We start from the raw sequence: 20,763 nt of genomic DNA on the forward strand, positions 1-20,763 counted from the left end.
ATCATGTGGGGGAGCTCAGTGGGTAATACAAATTTTGAATCATCATAATTTTAAAGAAAAATGTCAAAAACACAAGCCGGAGCGTGTTATTTTAATTCCCTTACTTAAACAACGTTCAATATGAGCACGGTTATCACGGTAGCGTACTCAATATAGCCTGTTGAACAGTGGTACATTCCTACTAGGCCATCTTTCGGCGTAACTTGAACGGTGCAGCTCCTCTTGCTAAGCACAGTGAGCAGCAGAGGTTTCGTCCTCCAGCTAACAGCTACTACCATGGCGTCAACCGAGATAGCGAGGCAAGCGGTGAGTAGCCTTTTTTTTTTTTATGGGATGCCATAGTCAATATAAACACGTACATCACGAAATAAGTTTGCCAGAAGCAGCGGTTTTAAAAAAATACATTTTTAGCGTTACGTAAGAGAATGCGATTTGGTGTAGATTCAGGTTAGCTAGCAAGTCAACGCTCCGTTTTATCGTGGTGATATTCCATCCAAAATTCAGAGCAGCGTCGCCAAACAAAAGACCGTACAGGTGCTATTAGAAACATAAGTGTGCCTTTCCAAATCTCCAAGAATTGGGGTTATTAAATTAAGGCCCAAGGCTGCTCAGTCGTACCTTTCTAGTAAAATATGTTCATTCCTATGCTCGGTTTAGTAAGCTAACGCCTGCAGATTTCCTGTGCTGGTTAGCTAAAAACCACCTTTCAAACGATATAATCCTTCATATATCCTATATACTGTGTGCTAGTCTGTATTGGCTTATGAAAAACGATTACCTATAATAGAGCCATCGTTAGGCCATTCATTCTGTACGCCCCCATTTCAGCTACGCTGCTCATTTCCGTTATGTTGTTTCATGTTAAGTCCCGTTAACTTTGAGTCGGGCGTTGTCTGATGTTCATCGAAAATATGGACAAAACCGATTCTAGCCGTTTATAGACGAGACTTTTAAGCCTGCAATTTGAAAAGCGTGTGTAAAGTTTGCCTGGTTTTTGTTTTTTGGGGGTGGAAAGGAAACCACTACACCCAGAGAGAGTGCTCAGAATAGCAGGGTTTTGCAGTTTGATATCCCTTTGCGGCTCAATGAATGAAAACCCGCTGTGTATAACTTGGCTGTGACTGTTGTGAAAAGCAGGATTGGTTTCAGGAATGTTGCACTTGCAGCTGAGGAGGAAAGGCTGTTTGTCCAGTCACATTACCCCCAGTTTGACAAATAGTCCCTCAGCTGTTTAAACCCAATTTCAACTATCCAAATAATCCACAACTGTCCACTACCATCAGCTTGTCAAGTTATTTTAAATTGACCCTCAAACGGAATGTTTTCCCCTCAAAAGCCCACACCACATTGGACAGCAGCGTTGTGTTATGTTAAGCCACATAATGGCTGGTTAGCTGAGGTTTAGAGCTCTTGCTTTGCCATATAATCTAAATTCTTTGCTTTCCTGCACCTCATCATGTCGATGTAGGTTGCAGAAATGAGATCCGCAGAAATGGAGATGCTCAGCAGCTGCCACACGCCCCCACACACACACGAGCGTAATAAAAACAGTGCTTTTTACACTTTCTGTGTCACTCTGCTGGTCCAGAGGTACAGTTCGTATACAGTCGAGTGAATGGAAGTGCAACCAGCCAGAAATAGGAAGTTGTATGGTTCAAGTCAAAGTGACACCACATGTTATGAATTGCATATAAATTATTATTAAATGGACAGCTCTTATTTTGTCATTTTTAATGTTATATAACGATCGGGTTGTAGATTACATATCTAGAAAAGCTCTAGTTGTTTTGTGGTGATTTTGACATGAATAACGACATCCTGTCCATATATGCACATTGTGGTTTGCGACTGTCTCGTCTGTGGATAGAAAGTTACAGCTCAGGAAACAGGAAGTGAGCTGCATTGCACCTGATTTCAGTCTTAAAGATGAATGTGCTCGAACTGGTGGAAAGTCTGGTAATGTTATTTCTCCAGCCGATAACAATTGCTAGGATGTAGATGTTAATTTTAGCATACTGGAGAGAAACCTGTGCATGTTTACAGGCACGAGAGGCTGAACAAGTCATATCCATGCAGTCACCTTTCCTGATGTTTGATATTGGTCTCTTTCATTTTTAGGGTGAAGGTGCTCGTGCTGTCCCTCTGGCAGGCCATGTCGGTTTTGACAGCATGCCTGACCAGCTGGTCAACAAGTCTGTCAACCACGGTTTCTGCTTCAACATCCTCTGTGTTGGTAAGTGTGTCATGCATGCTTTTACGCTTCTCTCCTCAGGCTGAAAGATGATTTGTTTGCTTCATTGAAAGTCAGGCTTTCCCACAAGGTTCAAAGCATATTGCTTCATATTTTACCCACTTTGATTCTCTGGGGCACTCAGCATTGGTCGTCATGATGAGTAAGATGCAATGTGTTCAAGTAGAAAGTTTCAAAATAATTGGAGGTTGTGACTTGACATTATTATGACATTAATCAACGGCACCACTGTTGAATAATGTCTGTTGAGTGTGACTTTTGCAGGATTTGTGAGAATCATCTGCTTGTACATTTGAGAATCATCTGCTTGTACATTTAATGTTAAATTTACACAAGTGTTTTCAGCTTCATTAAGTGCTGCAATTACTCACGCACATACACATACACATACACATACACAAAGTTTGCTATTTATTAAGTGCGCCCAGCTAACACTAATGTAATCTAATACCACAGTCCTGCAATAAACCCAAGCTTTATGGAGGAGATGAAGTTCAGTTTATGTTGAGGCTCTTTTAGACAGTGATTTGACTTTATGGTCATCAATTGGGCTACAGTGGTGCTGTTCCTTGTCTTGTGTTATACTGAGAAGTGTTTACTCAATTTATCCCAGTCCCTTTGTAACAGTGAATTCTCGCTAAAACTTTAGATGTTGTATTTTTGGCTACATTGGATTACTGCCATCTGACACAGTCGGACAATTTTTGGTATGAGGAATCATCTTGCTTCAGGGGCACAGATGATGTGGAAATGTTTAACCAAATGGTTGGCAGTGTGGTCTTCCTTTGCCTTTTGTTTGTTTTTTCCCCTTTACGTTTCCTAATGTTAGTGTTTATACTGAGGGGAAGACATGACACATACAATTGTGTTTCGCACACTGGTATGCAAACACTTGTATTCGCTCTGAATTCTACATCTCTGAGATTCTGTAGATTACATTTCTGATTGGGATGCTTTATCATTTTTCTTCAGTTTTTAATAGATAATTTAGACGTCTAGTTATTACTACATTACTACTGCCTGTTTATAGATGTTTTCTTTTTTTATAGATTTTGGTGAAGCCTGGTGGCCATTTTTAGTGGCATGGTGTAGCCTCCCTCCCTTCTCTGCTATTTGTGGAGATATAAAGTCCATTTATATTTCTGTGGGGGGAAAAAAACCCAACAATGGCTTTATTTGTCTTTCAAAATTTTATTCCAGCAACAATTTAGAAACGCAAACTTTAGCATAAGCATTCAAGAATATGGAAGCAAAGATGATGCAAAAAAGGGGAACAGCAGCTTTTGTTCCAAACTGTAAATCCTGTTGTGTGACTCAGAAGTACTACATTTCACAGTAGTCTAAGCATTACTCGAGGCAAAGGCATGTGATCGTGTTTTGAATATAACTGGGTTGTGGTCTAAAATTCCAAATGGGGAATCCAAAATATGGAGATGAGCGGTTCCATCGGGCTTAATGATGACTTACATTTCTGCGCAGGGTTTTTATTATGTTAGTATCATCTCAGGCAGTTTGATTGCAATCCTCTCCAGTCTGGCCCTCAGTTTCATTAAACAAGATGCCAAATTGTTTTCAGCTTGAGAGACTTCTCTATAGTGACTTAAACAGAGCTCAGAATCAGGCAATAGGACCCTTAATGCATCAGTTACTTTGGACTCTGAGGCAAAGATTAGAAATTTTGAACATGATGAGATATCCTACAAAATAGGCTAACGTTCTTAGACTGTAGGTCAGGCTATGATGATTAAAAATAGAATTTCTTACAGAGGGAGCTCTGTATCTGAGTCATCTGACAGCCTCTCACAGTAAATGGACGTCGGAATACATCAGCAAATAAGCCGTTACTGCTGCTGCTTTTGTGGCTGCAAGCATTTGAAAGTGATGTATTTATCAGGCACTTTTTTTAGACTGTCTTTTATTTGTTTAAGGATAATTAAATTGAATCTTGGCTGACAAAATAAAATAACATAAATAATATGTCATTGAATTTTTGCTAGCTTGGGTGCATGCAGGGTGAAATGATGATGGACCATGAGAGCCCAACTGATAAATCTGTTGCCAGATATTATTGGCCGACGGAACCTAATGCAAAAAAAGATTCTTCGGGATGATTTTAAGAATTAATAGAAGTATTAATAATTCCCAGTGAAGTTGCTGTTTGAGTTGGCAATTAAAATGACAGTACCAGCAGAAGTTCAGCAGAAACCAATTAGAAGTTTCTTGGAAATACATGAAAGAAATTACCAGCTGTTTTATTGATTGTCTTTTTGAAAATGGCAGACTGTTATTATCAACAAATATTTGGGTAATTTTCCATTTATTTTGAGGTAATTGTTGTAGAAATTTGGGGGTCATTTCAAAGAACTTGTTTCAAAAATGTTGGTAATTACCACCTACTTGACATGAATTCTTGTAACTTTAAAATTGTTACCTAAATGTTATAAGTGTTTCATTGCCACAGTGACAAATAGAAACATGTGTGTATACTGCCCTGTCGAAATTCTTTACTTCCTATTATTGGTTTCTGCCAGAGGTAAAGAGGACAGTTTAGTGCGAAGGAAACGGCATCATGACTTTATTGAAGCAACAACTGATTAAACACAAGTTCAAAGTTTGTTGCAGCTCAGTAAGGTAATGCATCTTCTCTGTGTCTACAGGTGAGACAGGCCTGGGGAAGTCCACCCTGATGGACACGTTGTTCAACACCAAGTTTGAGGGCGAGCCCACCCAGCACAACCAGCCGGGAGTTACACTCAAGTCCAACACCTATGAGCTCCAGGAGAGTAACGTGCGCCTCAAACTTACTGTCGTCAACACTGTGGGCTTTGGGGACCAAATAAACAAGGAAGACAGGTAAAGCTGTGAGAATAGGTTTGATCTGAGCAAACTGGTTTCTTGATACTGACACTCTCTGTCTTTGTGAGCATTAGCAAAAATCCCCACTTGACTGTAAACACAAAATTCCTGACATACAGTGATTCTGTGAGTGCTCTGAGCCTTCTCAGTGCTCAGGTTTCATTCAGTCAGTCTTGATTCTGCGAACACACCCTGAGGATGTGGAGTCAGGTCCCCTTCTCAATTAGTTTCATAGTATCAGATTTACATGAAAATCAAGACATAAATGCTTCTTTTCTGTAAAACAAGATTATAGCCGCTGCAGACCAATGTCTGGAAGTATTTCACCAAACATAAAATATTGTTACCAAGCTCGACATCCACAGTGTAATTGCTATCTCTGCTCCTGAGTTAAGTCTAGACGGGTGTGAGCTCTCTCTCTTTACAGAGAAAGCTGGGATTGTTTCCAGGTTTTACACTTTGGTCAGTATCAAATTACCAATCATAGGGGAAATGACATGCACTTTCTGCATTTTACACAAGCACATAATCATAGTCATGTGAACTACCACATGCAGAGTGTCCTACAGTATGTACACAAGCTGTGTGTTTGTTTGGAAGGGTGGATACCTTTTGATGCTTCCTGTAGTCCTCAGTGCTTGTGGTCAAACATCTTTTTCTTATGTCCATATTCTGTAGCATGTATCCTTTTCAGGTTTGCAGCTAATGTTGAGATAGTTATTGAGGTAGTCTACTGCCAATTTTGAAAATAATCTATGTATCATTCTTGTCATTTATTAAGTAAACATTGGAAATTAGACCTTCTCAAATGTGTGTGACAGTCAAAGCTAAAGAGAGCTAAAAGCCAGGCCAGATTGCACCTTCTCCCCTAATGAGACGATTTATTCTCACAGACCAAAACTGATGATGGATTACCTCAACTTGTTCAGTTTAGAATTAAGTATTAACCAGGAAGTTGCTCTTTAATGACTGACAAAGCCTAAATACCACAGGGGTGTTTTTCGGGCAGAAAAGAAGTCTGCATTTCTTACAGATAACTCTAAATAACTGTTAAATAGCAGAACAGGACAGTGTATCAATATTGAGAGGCTCACATTTCTTACATTTTTCTCTATTTTCTGACAGCTACAAGTCTATTGTGGAGTTCATTGACGCCCAGTTTGAAGCATATCTACAGGAGGAGCTGAAAATCAAGCGTACGCTACACAGCTACCACGACACCCGCATCCACGCATGCCTGTACTTCATCGCTCCCACAGGACACTCGCTTAAATCCCTGGACTTGGTGACCATGAAGAAACTGGATAGCAAGGTGAGTTTCACCTCAATTCAGCAAGCCATTACAATTAGCCAGGAGCTGTTTCTTCTATCTCAGTCTTTGCACTAGAAATAGTTGTTGATTTGATGAGCTGGGGATAATTATTATCAGTGTTTTCAATCAGTTCCAGATCAGATCCAGTTCGTGTTGTACAGTTTGCAGTTTGTACAGTTACGTTAATAGCCATATTGTCTGTGTTTCTTTGTAAAGTGAGAAGTACAGTTGCTGTTGCATGATGTTAAAGAATGACTGTTACATAATGCCTATGAGCAGTGATAGATTTACTGTAGCACGTCATAGATATACTGTAGGTAAATCCGATGGCGCTGTGTTGCTGTTTGCAGCTTTTATCTATCTACTCTAGTCATGGGTCATAAACCTTATTCCAGGCCATCTTCTTACATGCAGATTGTCTGTCGTTTGCTTACTGCGTTGGTGTAGGTCAGCTGTGAAATGCAGTTAGCTTTGTGGGGTCCTCTCCACAGTGGCTTATTTGCATGGACCTCCTGGCTTTTGTACAAAGAGTCGGCTCAGTGTTTGCCAGAGCAGCTGAGCCCTCTGGCAAGTGCTCACAACCGCGTCATCCAGAGCAGAGCCTACTCTGTTTACACATTCACCCTGGGGGGGCTGCATTCAAACAGTACTCTGCTGGAGTGTCTTTGAGCAAGACGCTGAACCCTCACCGGACTCATGTGTGCTGTATAGTGTTTTTGTTCACATGACCTGGCGCATATCTTGCTTTTCGACGAAGGGGCCCCCACTGAGCAAATAATTTGGTATTGTGTCGTCGACAGGGCACATAAAAAAATCGCTGTGTGGGAGTAAAAGCCTTATTTTTCATCAGCCAGCTGTAAGAGCACATATGAGAATGACCCTGTTGGTTTCCCGCTTCCTCCCTATGTCTCTGTGTAGCATAAATGGGTTGAAATCAGTTGAGTCTTACTGTTAACACCATGTTTGGAGAGCTTTTAAGTGATCTGGAGCAGGAGATGGAAGCCTGCTGCTCCCTTTGCTGCATTTACTATTTATATCTCTGTGCTTAGGAATGTGTAATTGTCTGCAATACACAAAGGCCTGATTTGCTGAGATCCTGTACCTAGAGGGAGGTACTGTGAAGTGCTGTAATGATGGGGAGAGCAGAGGTTATTGAGTACCTTTACCTTCATGAAATTACATTTTAAATTGCCACTAAAAATCCAGGGCAACCACAACCAGTGACTGTACATTGTATCAAATAAGAGTCTATAGGTGTATTTTATTCTGTTACTTAACCTGATGTTTAGTTCGAGCTAAACATTCTGATAGACCAGAAATATTTGATTTGTCAACTTTACACAAGTGAACCTGCTGACTGCAAAGTTTGTGGTGGCAGTTTCTTTTCAAGAAAGATCTTTGAAGCACACTACTACGACTAATGTTGAACCTTTTAGTCCTTTTTTAAAAATACAAACTCTTTCACAAATGGTGTTCTGGAAATGTTACCTAAGGCAGATGATGCTCTATATTTATCTGCATATCAGAAAGGATTGTCTGCTCCCTGCCTGTCATTATGTAATTTTCTCTTTTCTTAACTGTAGGTCAATATTATTCCAATCATTGCCAAGTCGGACGCCATCTCCAAGAGCGAGCTGGCCAAGTTCAAAATCAAGATCACCAGTGAGCTGGTCAGCAACGGTGTTCAGATATACCAGTTCCCCACTGATGACGAGTCTGTGGCAGAGATCAACTCCACCATGAATGTAAGGCTCACAAGTCACAACTGGTATTATATCTACGTCACATATTTTCACAGAATATATTCATGATGTGTAAGGTCATATTAGTCAGACTGAGTCCTCATTTTAGTCTTAAGGAAATGGTGGTTTCAACACCTTTAGTTAGTTTGAACGTATAGTTTCTGTTATACGTTATCAGCATAAACAACATGTGATGCAGAAGCAGAACAGGCATCGTCTGTGTCTGCTCAGGCGGTCAGGAAGCTGCCTCATGCAGGGAGGAGTGTGTTCAGAGTAGCACAATCAGCCAGCTCACTCTGCAGGAAGCCTGCAGTGTGGGAAAGGGCCTGCTTTCACTGAGAGATGAGCCAAAGCTCGCTTAGCTGTTTACGAGGTCTGATCTGTTGAAATGCTTCAACTCGCCTTAACTGATTGTGTTAGTCCTTTGCCTCTCGGCTGTTGTTGCAAAGTCTGATAAAAGGTCATACATCCTCCTTCAGAGCTGTTACTCTGTGTCTGTGTAAAGTGGCTGTTAATTGTCATGTTTCATGAATAGAAATGACACCTTATTCTCCGTTTTCTGTGTGATGTTAACGCTTAGTTTTAAATACTTGGCTGTGTGAAAGTTCAATCCTGACACCTCCATGTGTGCAGGGAATATTGCAGTAATACTCTTGGATTTTTCAGTAATGAAGTATAATACATGGTTGTTTTTAGGTAAGAATTTGAGGATAAAACTCAAAGCTCTGAGATGTGTTTGGCCATACACCAACGTCTCTTCTCCCTCTGCCCCACAGAGCCATTTGCCATTTGCCGTGGTTGGCAGCACGGAGGAAGTAAAGATTGGGAACAAGATGGTGAAGGCCCGACAGTACCCCTGGGGGACGGTGCAGGGTAAGCCTAGGTCACATCCTGCACAGGAAATGAGAGCGCGCTCCCTCTCGTCAGAGCTGCTGCAGCGACTCCCTCCCCTCGTATTCCTCCTTGGTTCCAACAGCTGCTGCACACTAGCTGATAGCCAGTTATATAACCTCATTTAGCTACAGCATCCTCTGTGCCATTACGCTGTATGTCAGAGAGAGATTTTATGTCGCTGACCATGTTGATTATTGACCTACTTGATCAATGCATAATGGAGTGTGCGTAATGTATAACACATGGATAGCAGTCATAATATATTTATTAACTATGAGTGTCTGAAAAGATGATACTTGATGTTTTTCCAGCCTCACACTGTACAGTTTTAAACTGAATGGTGTTATCATGAAGTGTGTGTGTGTGGGTGTTAGGTTGGTTTGCCAGGACCAGACCTCTCCAGCACACATTAATTCAGTGCAGTTGATAAGGACGTGGACAGCTTTGGGTTGGTTAAGTATAGGGCTACAATTTGCATTTATTGTGAACATCAATTGATTTATTGTTTATATTAATATAATATATATAATTATAGATTAGATTTTCTAGATTAATCAATTAATTGCTTGGTCTGTAAAAGGTCAGAAAGTAGTGAAAAATGCTCATCAGAATTGAGTCGAGCACAAGAGGACACCTTCACTTTGTCTAACCTTCAGTCCAGTACAGTAAAACAGAAAAAGGCAGAAAATCTTCACATTAGAAGCTTGAACCACAGAATAGTTTTCCTGCTCTACTTCTGTGCCGCAGCAAGTCGGAGTTTTGACTGTTAACATTCATTTGAGGCTGTTTCTATCCACATCCAATGATCTGGCCTGTGTAGAAATTCAGACACCACCCCCAGGGAAAATACGATAACTTTTTCTGCTCTATTTACCCAATATGGATATGAAAACCCTCACAAATCCTGAAAGCTTAAAGTCAGCACTAGTCTCAGTCATTGTTTCATTCGAAATTCAGTGTGCTGGATTGCAGCCAAAACAATGAAAAACATATCACTGTCCTCATCCTTACGGACTGCACTGCATAATATTTCTGGCCCGAGGCTTTACCTGACATTGGGTCTGTCTGTTCAGCACAGACAGCATGTGTACTCACATGATGTCACATGCTCTGTGCAGCTTGGCTCAGTCCAGCAACAAAATCAATTGAAAGCCACAGGACATGAACGCTATTCTGTTTTGAACTTGCGCTGTTGAGTCTGTGAAATCAAACTCTCTGAGATTACAGTAAACCTGTTTATTAGCTGAATAGATGTTATATGGTGCTACCATACAATTACAAACATTCATGCGTTACTTTTATGTGTATCTCTCTTAGTGGAAAATGAGAATCACTGTGACTTTGTCAAGCTGCGAGAAATGCTGATCAGAGTGAACATGGAGGACCTGCGAGAGCAGACTCACACACGTCATTATGAGCTCTACCGCCGCTGCAAACTAGAGGAGATGGGTTTCAAGGACACAGACCCTGACAGCAAGCCATTCAGGTAGACTTGAGACTGGACTTTTTTTTTTTTTTTTTGCTCTCCACTCTTTGTCTGCATCTGGTGTGATGGTTTGTGCTGTTAATTTTACACCCAGTTGTCTTTATTCCTCTGTCAGTCTTCAGGAGACGTATGAAGCTAAGAGGAACGAGTTCATGGGAGAGCTCCAGAAGAAAGAAGAGGAAATGAGACAAATGTTCGTCCAGAGAGTCAAAGAGAAGGAGGCTGAGCTCAAAGAAGCAGAGAAAGAGGTAATGAACTTCAATATGATGTGCGCCACTCTTATTTAAGGACATTTCTACTCTTGTCTGAAATAACAAAGTATTGTTTCGTTTCATCACCATCTGTAGCTGCACGAGAAGTTTGACCGTTTGAAGAAGCTCCACCAGGACGAGAAGAAGAAACTGGAGGAGAAGAAGAAGTCCCTCGATGACGAGCTCAACATGTTCAAACAGAAAAAGACTGCTGCAGAGCTCTTGCAGAACCAAGCCCAGCAGGCAGGAGGCTCCACCACACTCAAGAGGGACAAAGAGAGGAAAAAGTAAGTATTGTTCTCTTCCTCCTGTGCCTTCCTTTCGTCTATCCTTACAGCTTAGGTGAGGGAGATCACTTCAAGTTGTGTAAGGATAGGAAGAGTCTGGAGACTATGAAGCCGGGAGGAACCAGGCCACATTTTCCTAAACTGACATTCCAGGATGTTGATCATTTGCCAGATTTGTTTATGGGCTCTGTTCAGTGAATTGCCTTCCACATTAATGTTACACAAGAGGGGCCTCATTGCAGAAACATTTCCAAACTGCTTGTCATATCTTTAATTAAGTTTCATGGATTGGAAAGATCCTGTCCTCATGACACAAAGAATTGCTAAAGTCACGGCGGTTTCCTGTCCTATCTCAGACCTCATGTCTTACCTTAAGAAATCCTAACTACAGCTGTAAAATTGATTCTCCAATCGGCACTCGTCCTGTCTGTGTTTAGAATGTGCACAAGACCGCTGTATCCATGACAACAGCCAACTTTTCACAGACTAGTTTAGCATGCTACAATGGACGAGAAAAGAAGCGAGGTAAATTTGATCTCCAGTGAGTCAGATGTATTAACCGTATCCATGGAGGGGAGGTTATATTCCCATTAATACATCGTCTGTGAAAGGCAGATGTAGGTGTTAGCTTCTCCAACAGGCTAACATCAGTGTTAGCATCTTCAAAACAGACTAGCAATGGTGCTACTTTCTCCAACAGGCTAACAATGGTGCTAGCCTTTCCAAGGGAAATGTTGGCGTTGGCGTCCCCTTTTGATCATAATGTTTTGGTGTTCATGTTGTCCCCATCTTTATTGTCATTGCCATACAGACCTTACAACAGTGCCGCCACCATTTTTATTTATATTGAATTTATGACAAGGTCTATGCCATCCTAAATTATGATTCCTAACTCAGCGAATTCTTAGATTAGGGCGATTCTGTAATGGTTACTATCATATCCTAACATATGATGGGACGTTTTCCAAGAAACAGGTTTCTGTTATACCAAAAATCTGAAAGTCACCCAAAACTGAGTTCAGATAGGATTTCAGGCTTAGGAACTTTCTATAATGAGGTCCCAGTACATGAATACCACTGCCAATATGTGAGAAGTTGTTTGTGTTAAAGCCCTAAAGCTCCTTTTGTTGTCGTGCATTACACTAAAATATGTTGCTGTATCCTGACAAAAATGCACACTCTGCGTGCTTTATTTTCAGTTTGCAGACAGAACCTTATTATGATCTGTCCCACTAATATCATCAAAGGCTTAGCGGTTTATCTGTCAACACTTATTAATAAGCCACCTGATATTTGCGTACAGTCGTTAAAGGCTCCGGCTAAGCTGAAAATCTCTCACTCTGCTCTTTATTCCTGAGAGGCAGATGAATGCTCCACTTTGCCTCCTTATAGTAAATGTTGAGAGCTGACCAGAGCTCATATTTTATGAACAATGTGGAAAAATAAGATGATCGGAGAGGGGGGAGTAACTGTCCTCATTTAAATTGTTGAAAAGTTGCCAAATGTCAGCTTTAATTTGATGTGTGAAACCATCTTGCTGTATGGCTCTTGCAAAACAGATCAGGATCCTGCAGCTAACAATTAATGGACAGTTTCATTCACTTGAAATACGGCTCTCTGGTAGACACTCATCTGGTTTTAATGAATCTACAGTACGACCTCTCTCAATTTTCCAAATTTGTTTTTCTTGACATATCTGACATTCATTCTGCTGCTCCCTCCAACAGTTTTATTGAATCACAGCACTTTTCAGGCTTCGAGATTGTTTGAAGCCAGATGTGTTACAAGTATGGTTGTAGTTTGCTGTTGACATTGTTGGTCCCTCCATGTTGGTAATCCACTGCTGGTTTTGTGTTGAAGCTGATGTGACGCCGTGCCTGTTAAAAAAGGAAGAAGACACTTGCACTGAGAAGGTTCTTGTCGCTTTATTTTCTTCCCTGTTAATTTCCGCTCTTCACAGCCACTTCTTCTCTTTATGAGCTCTGCCTGGAAAATGCCTCTTCCCAAAAGGGGGCAGCTGTGCCACTTAAGCTTTGTCTGTGGGTCACTGATTAAAACCGACTACAGAGATGGATGATAATTATTTGTATTTGTATATAACCTTCCAGATTAAGTCAGTGTTTCCTTCGGTTCCCAGGAGACACACTTTTCGATTACTGCTTGTTGTGTAGATGTGAATCTGTCCTGTGAGTGCATGTGTCACCTATGTTGCATCCATAATGTTTTCCAGTTAACTCCTCCCACACTTGCTGCATGCTGCATGAGGCACCTTTTCTGGTAAGACTCCCTTCTTGGTTTACACCAGAAATAAAATAATAAGAAAAATATGAAGGAGGTGTCTTTGATTTACTAGACAAAAACTTTAAATTTTTATCACACATATACGAAAGAGAATAAATCGTTACCCAAATTAGACTTCTAGGAAGACATTGAGATTACTTGATTGTACTGAAAAGGCAATATTTCAACATAATCTAATGTTTGGAGATTTAATCCATTCTGCAGATACTCTCAATTTGTTCCTGCATTGAAGCTGACATCCTGCACATGGTCTAAATATAAAAAAGGCTGTGCACACAACTACGTTTCTGCATCTCTGCATTAGAATTTAAACATAACCGAATGAACATTTTAAAGCTGTTAAAACTATGATTAAATAAGCTTTGATAAAATAAACTTCTTTTTAAAGTTACCTGAATGTGATGCAATAATTCAGATAATTTAGTGTTGCAGGCCTCGACTGTATCATTTGTAACATCTGCGTTGATCAGATCCTTGAGCTGGCAGTGTTTACCGTCCTTGTGCCAGCCACTAAATCAACCAGTTTATTAGATCCCCGCACACCCATTTGATGTACTGCCCCATCTGCCTCCCTAAATCCACAACAGTCTCCTTTATTGTGGTTCTCCCAAGTCCTTCCCCACATGGTTCTTCAGTAGCACAAAGAGCCATTCAAGGCTGAACTGGGACTAACAGGTCACGCCAGAGCAGCAAACAGCCTCAGGGCCCATCTCTGTTCAGTGATGACATGTTTTGTTGATCTCGCTGCCATATGACGACCCCCTCTGCCACCCCTCCCTCTTCAGTGGATACAAAAGCCAAAGCCACAGAGAGGGAGATGTTGTTGAGACCAAACCGCTGGGGAGGGTGGAAATGAACGAAGACATCTGTCTCTCAATCTGTAAACTCCTCAAGCAGCTCAAGACTGTTACAGTAGATGAAAACGAGCTGCTGTTTAATGATCAAGATAGTGAGCAATACGGGTAACAATCAGACACATTGTTTTAAAGCTCAGGGGCTGTTAAAAAAAACTCTAAAAAGAATAAAAACAACTTTCTTTTATGTTTCCAAGAAGAAGATGACTGTACTTGCACCCTAATCTTTGTACACTCAAACCTTTCAAGTTGCCTTGAGAGCATGACCTCCTCCTAATGGCACCTGCAGCCTGTTGCATCAGCTGTGTTCAAGTTCAAGCTCAGCCTGATTTCAATGTAAATTATAAATTGTGATATATGCATTACTAGAATAAAAGCAGTTGCACCACAGAAATAAGTAACAAGTAAATAGTTTCTCAAGATCTTAATCATAAAATGTCACAGAATTATACTCACCAATGGTTAAACAGCAGTTTTTCTGCCACATAAAATCAGTTTTCTCATTGATTTTAAAATCAATTTGCAACACAGTAACACGTGTTATAAAGAGGCGAAGTCACTCCCCTTCTAGTGAACCGCCATGGGACCTTATGTCAGAAATATGGATATGTATGTGGGAGTGAATGGAGAGTGTTTGTCAATTTAAAAGTAAAATCACAGTTTCAGTGTTTAAGTATAAGACTGTAAAAGTACCCAACAGTCCAGTACGTGAGGTCGCCTACAACTGAAGCCTCACAGGGCCGGTCCCATATATTAGCCAGTTCACAAAAGTGACCAACTCTCATTTTGCGGTATAGCTTCCAATAAACTGCAACTTTCTCAAGATGAGAAATTAACTTTTAATTTCACAAAAACTATATATATTTAATTCTTGGCATGATTCAGATGGGATCATACATTTTTTTTGTCTCCCGCCGTTGACCACAGATGTTTTGCAAATTGTCTTTGAAAATCAGGACTTCGCCTCTCTATTTCTGTAATTTACAAGGTAACTATGATGATGGAACTCTATCTGTGATTGTTTGAGTTATGACTGTACATCCAAACTAGTTTAGTTATGCACCAAGTAACCAATATTAGAGGATGGTTTAGTGTCAAACTAACTAGTAGTCACTACTTCCCCTAGTGTCCACATCACACCCAATTTAGAAGAGGACTTAGTCATGGCTGGTGCAACCAAGTGCTGCTCACTAATGTTGTGATGTCACCGATGTGAAACAGTCTTGTGTGTGTCGTGATGGTGTTTTAACAACAACATAAAAAAGGCAATAACAGCCCTTCTCTCTCATTTCCAGCATAGGATTCCTGTAGAAAAAGTGCTCCCTTGTGGCGATCCTGCTGTGAATGAGTTCCCACCCCATCATCCTTTACAGTCCCCCTTCCCACCCTCACCCCATAATTCAACCCTCCCTCCCTCCCTCCCTCCCTCCCCCGCTCTCTGGAAGACGCTGGGCATTGCTAGCAGTTTGACATCACTTATTTTGCTGAATGATGCTTGTCTGTTATATTGTTTTGTACAAGCAATTATTCAGCTTGTCATTTTTTTTTTTTTTTTACAAATAAGTATTTACAAAAAAAAATGCATTCCATGTTTGTTTTTATATTCAGTGATTCTTTGCATGATGGAGTGAGCTTTTTTAATATTAACTTACATGACTACTGTTGTGATGGGCAGAAATGTACTGAAGCATAAAGTGAAACACGCATCAGACGGCGGGACGTGAGTGTGTACGTGTGGAGAGGATCAGCAGTAGATTACAGCGGAGACAGAATTAAGACGGATGAGGATTAATGCAAGAATGTTAAGACGTTGTTAATGTATAAAACTGATCTATCTTCAGATTAAAGGGATGCAAACAGATTAGTGAGCCTTCATTTTACATGCAACAGCAGTCTCTTAAATAACTTAATAACTCTTGAAAACAACAATTACCAACATACTTGTTATCTGTAAATCACTGGCTGGGGTCTAGCTGGTTTGTTATTAGATTTACAGTAACGGTGCATGCTTTTTATTACTACAGCAAACACTCGTTGAGCTGCTACTTTGTCAGTGGAAGAGTAACTGGGGTCCTGCCAAGCCAAACAAGCTCACATTGGCCTGTTTCTCTGCACTCTGTAGAGGACTTATCTCGACCGAGGCCCAAGAGACCCCTTTTTATACTCACTCACTCAAACCGGCCACCTACATACGATCATTTTCTCATTAAAGATCCATGAATTATTCTAAGATAATAATGAAAATGTAAAAAACAAACTACAAGAAAATACTTGGATCCGTCCATTTATCTTGATACACACCCAAAGGTAAAGGGGTTTATTCTGGGCCAAGACCCGTCCTCCATCCAAGTTTCCTGATAATCCGTTCAATAGTTGTTTTTTTTTTTGCAAACCTGCTGACAAACCAACCAATAAATAGACATATAGATGACACACACAGTCAAATACCTTCTTTGCAGAGGTAGTGTGACTGCATGTTTGATCAGTAATCACTCACCCCATTCACACTGCTGTTTGGATGTGGGGATCCTGTGCCGATTCTCTGCCTCCTCCTCTGTCTGAACGTCTCAGAGGCGTGGAGGGGTGAAATTTCACTCCAGCGCTGATCCGCCTCTGGAGGTAGTATCAGAGGTGCAGCATTGGCGAACCGAACCAGTGTGGATGGATAATCCTGCTGACAAACCGACCAACAGATGACAAAGACTAGATGTCTGATCAGTAGTCACTATTGGCACAAATCGCGGTGACGTGTGCGCTGGGTTACCTGTGACTGCTTCTCATTAAACCCAGCCTGTGTTTTCTCAAAATAAGTGCTTTTACTGTGAAGCAGCCGGAGCAGAAAAGTAGAAGTAGCTGTAACTGCGTACAGCTGTAGGAGAGTATTATTAAAAAGAGGAATTTATTTCATGGATTCATGAGGAATATAACTTTACAGCTCCCACCCACAGCCATCCTGTGTGCTGCATAAGTTAGATTTATAATAAGAATTGAATTTGTTTGTGTTGTCGTCCCTCTGCTGATGCTGTTTCACTTTAGCCTGATGCATGAGTAGTTGTGAGCCTAATCTCTTTGCCACTTCTCCCATACCTCATTCATTGTCATGTCTTATGTGCATACTTGTCTTAGCTTTTCACATTTGCACTTTTTTTTGTTATACACAAATGTGATGTTTTTTCTTTTTTAAAAAGTATATATTAATGTTGTCAGTGCAATTGTAACTTTCTTTTTTTTTTAACTTTGTTTTTTATATGAAGGCACATTCTAAAGTCAATCGTCAAGATGTCCCATTTCGTCCTGCAGAGGGGACCCGTGATTGTTTGTATCAGTGTTACGCATAAAATAAATATTATATCAAAAGAAAATAAAGGCCAATTTTTCACCAAATATTACAACTGTGGCCATGATCATTGTGTATTGCAAATATTGCTTTAAATTGGGATTTGATGAAGGTTTTATGAGCTCAAACGTGGAATGTAGGTATGCTTGAATTGAGCGTTTGCACTAATTGTGGTTAATTGTCGACAATAATACTGTTGAAGTGTTTCTTTTCGACATCCAAAATTGCTGTTGCTCCTCTGTCCTCTTTATTTAAACTCTTCAGGTATGTTTATTCACCAGACATCTGTTGGCCTCAGTCATTCCTATTGTCTGATTGTCTTTTTATAAAAGAGAGAACTGTCTTGGAATTGATCGCATCGCTGCATTATAATAAAAAAAACAACAACACTTTGATTCCACATGATACCAGAAACGTCGAGAGCAGAGCTGTTCCCTCCTTCTAATCCTCGGCTCACTGGTCTGTGTGGTTTTCACTTTCCTTTGCAGTAATCCCTGGCTCTGCACTGAGTAGGTCCTCAGCCCTCAAGCTTTGCTAAGGGACCAGCCTTTGTGGGTACTGAGTACCTCAAATCTGACCAGAGGCTTTGTGGACCCCATCCTTCAGGGTTTCTTAATCATTACCTGCTCTGCTATAATATTGATTAATGTGTATCTGTGTTTCACTGCAGCTCTAACATCACCGTCCGCTAATCTGATTCTTGCTCTGTTGCCTCCCTGCTTGTGTTTACACGCGTTTCTGTTTTGCCGTGGCTTACACCTTTTCCCACTTCAGCTGTGATTTGAGATTACGTGCACATTTTGCTCTGTCGTATCCAGACACTGTTTCGCGTTCACAAGACAATTGTGTGGAATTCTAACACTTCATTCACTGCAGCAGCATCAGTGGGCACAATATAATCTCCTGATTTTTATACTTGTATTGTTACGATCGCAGGGATGTTACAACCTGTCTGTGTTTCCACGATAATCTGATGCAAACTTCCAAATCCGGAGCTTGGCTCATGTTTGTGTTCAGCCTTTCTGCTTTGCCACCTCGCTAACTGCCTGCTTTCTCTTCTCTTTGTCTCTTTAGCTTCTTTTAATCTGTCTTGACCACCTGGAGAGGGGATTGCAGCTTCAGCAAGAACTAAGCACCCTTTTACCTCTTCCTGTTTTTTCTCGCTGTATGAACCTTTTTTTATTTTTAAAATTCTCCTCATTGCATCTCCTTTTTTTTGTTGAATATGGCCTTATGTGGACTCGCATGGTATTTTCTGACCACCTAATGAAGCTCTAAACCCAGGCAGGTTGGGAACCCGGGTACAGTTTGAATCTGCTTTGTCTTAATGTATATAAGGAGTCGTTAATAAACGTCATCACTTAGGGTTCACACTTTTACAGGGACTTGTAGGTGAAATCATCATTTTGATCTTTACTTGAAACAGAAAAGCAATGGCCTGCACTATGCACTCATTTTTTTTAAAGATAGGATTCTCAAAACGACGGAAACATCGAGGCATGCTAATCGAAACAAAACGCTTTAAAGGTGCAATATCCAAGATTTAAAATAACTTAACAGAATGTGAGAAACAAGAGTTCTGATGGTGTTGTTTTGCAGAGATAACCACTGAAGTTAGCATGCTAATCCAGATCACTAGCTGCACGCCTGACTGAGCTAACTAGCTAATGGCAGCTACAGCAAGCAGCAGTCGGCCATTACTCACATATTGCACCTTTAAGGACGGAGGCACTTAAACCACTCTCTGTAATGTGTCGTGTAATTCAGTAGAAAGAGTGAACGTGTTCTTTTATTTCAATCCAGTTCAGTTTGTAATGAAACAAAAAAAAAAAAAATCTGCTGCTTCTATCTAAATTAAAATTCAGTCACAATCATCCAAAAGCCAAAGCAATACTTTATACTTAGCACTTCATTTGATGGTGCCCATGTTTACATGTCACTGTTGAATACCATGGAGGTCACATGTAACGGCCTTTAATTATTACACATTGTGCTTTAATATTCACCAGCCTATTCTATATATTTTGCATGCATCTTTTTATTTAATTTCCGCTGTGATCTTTGACCTTTTTGACCTGCTTGTTTTTTATCCCCCTAATAACTGAGTTTTGCAGTCTATTACAACTTCATTGCTGTTTTTCTTAAAATGGTGCATATTATTATTATTATTAATGTATATTTGCTCTGTCCTTTTGATTTCAGCTCCCTTTTTTGCCAAATATTCGTATAAGGTGGAGTTGAACTGAATCCCAGATAGGAGTATTTAAAAGATACTCATGCATTTATATAATTTATAAGGATATATTTTGTGTATTGAAGTGGAGACTTGTTGTTTATTACCTATGATCTTTGGACGTGACTCTGAGTGTAAAGTAACATTTTGGTGTCAGATAATGCCATACATTTTTCTAGTATCAGTCATCACCTCTTGTAGTCAGAATCTCTCCCACACGACAAATTATTCAATATCTTACTTTAGTTTGATTCCATTGATGTACATTTTCAATAAAAAATATGATCTGTACATTTTAAGCTTCCGTCTGTTTATTAACTGTGTATAAGTTGTTAGCTAATACTACAATATGTGTGTGTACTTATGTGCTTTTACTTTTATTTGTAACAGACTATTTTTACAGTGTGGTACTTTTGCAAAAACACCTGGAAATGACACCAGAATAAACTGCAGAACATTATAAGCAGACGTTTAAAAGAAATTGAACCATTTACAGTAAAAAGGGCAATAATGAGACTATATTTTTGAAAACTAATGTAAGATCAGTTCAAATCAGTTTCAGTGAATTTGAGATTAAATCCTATAAATGTGGATGATATTTTTGCATATTTCTGCTTCAACATGTGTTATGAAATTCAAACAGGTCATAACTATGAGATAAAAGTTTCATAAATCCAACTTTTTATCTCATAATTATGACCTTTTATCTTATGATTTCAACCTTTTAACTCAATGTCATATTATTTTAAGCATAATTATAGAATTACCTTAAGATAGAATTACTTTAATGATAGAATGGCTTAAATTATGGCTTATTTATCTTATATTTATGACTTTTTGTCTCACGATTTCAACTTTTTATCTCATAATGATTAATTTTGTCTCGTGGAATCAACTTTTATAACTCACAATATTGACCTTTTAACTCAATTTCGGTTTTCTACAGCATAATTATGAAT

The 20,763-nt window shown here is 39.9% G+C and overlaps 1 protein-coding gene across 6 annotated transcripts; it reads left to right on the forward strand.

Moving 5' to 3' along the window:
* Window positions 1-276: 276 nt before the first annotated feature.
* septin6 (septin 6) lies at window positions 277-20,095 on the forward strand. 6 transcript variants are annotated; one of them, XM_030396850.1, is made up of 11 exons: window positions 277-306; window positions 2,119-2,233; window positions 4,909-5,104; window positions 6,233-6,419; window positions 8,003-8,164; window positions 8,938-9,034; window positions 10,373-10,541; window positions 10,657-10,789; window positions 10,889-11,079; window positions 12,940-12,992; window positions 15,530-17,623. In XM_030396850.1, exons 1-10 carry the CDS (start codon window positions 277-279, stop codon window positions 12,941-12,943), a joined length of 1,284 nt encoding a protein of 427 aa, XP_030252710.1. In that variant the 3' UTR covers window positions 12,944-12,992; window positions 15,530-17,623. The 6 variants fall into 6 exon arrangements, with proteins under 6 accessions (XP_030252710.1, XP_030252709.1, XP_030252711.1 ...); XM_030396849.1 differs by lacking the exon at window positions 12,940-12,992 and adding an exon at window positions 13,310-13,356; XM_030396851.1 differs by lacking the exon at window positions 12,940-12,992 and adding an exon at window positions 13,310-13,356 and having other exon boundaries at window positions 15,910-17,623.
* Window positions 20,096-20,763: the final 668 nt, after the last annotated feature.

Source organism: Sparus aurata, chromosome 18, assembly GCF_900880675.1.
Source record: "Sparus aurata chromosome 18, fSpaAur1.1, whole genome shotgun sequence".
Lineage (NCBI taxonomy): Eukaryota > Metazoa > Chordata > Actinopteri > Spariformes > Sparidae > Sparus > Sparus aurata.

Excerpts from the sequence above, each read along its gene's own strand:
- septin6 (XM_030396846.1), top strand. The coding sequence starts at position 277 with ATGGCGTCAACCGAGATAGCGAGGCAAGCG. Across the intron at positions 2,234-4,908 it reads CTTCAACATCCTCTGTGTTG|GTGAGACAGGCCTGGGGAAG; the intron begins GTAAGTGTGTCA and ends CTGTGTCTACAG. Across the intron at positions 9,035-10,372 it reads CCCCTGGGGGACGGTGCAGG|TGGAAAATGAGAATCACTGT; the intron begins GTAAGCCTAGGT and ends TATCTCTCTTAG.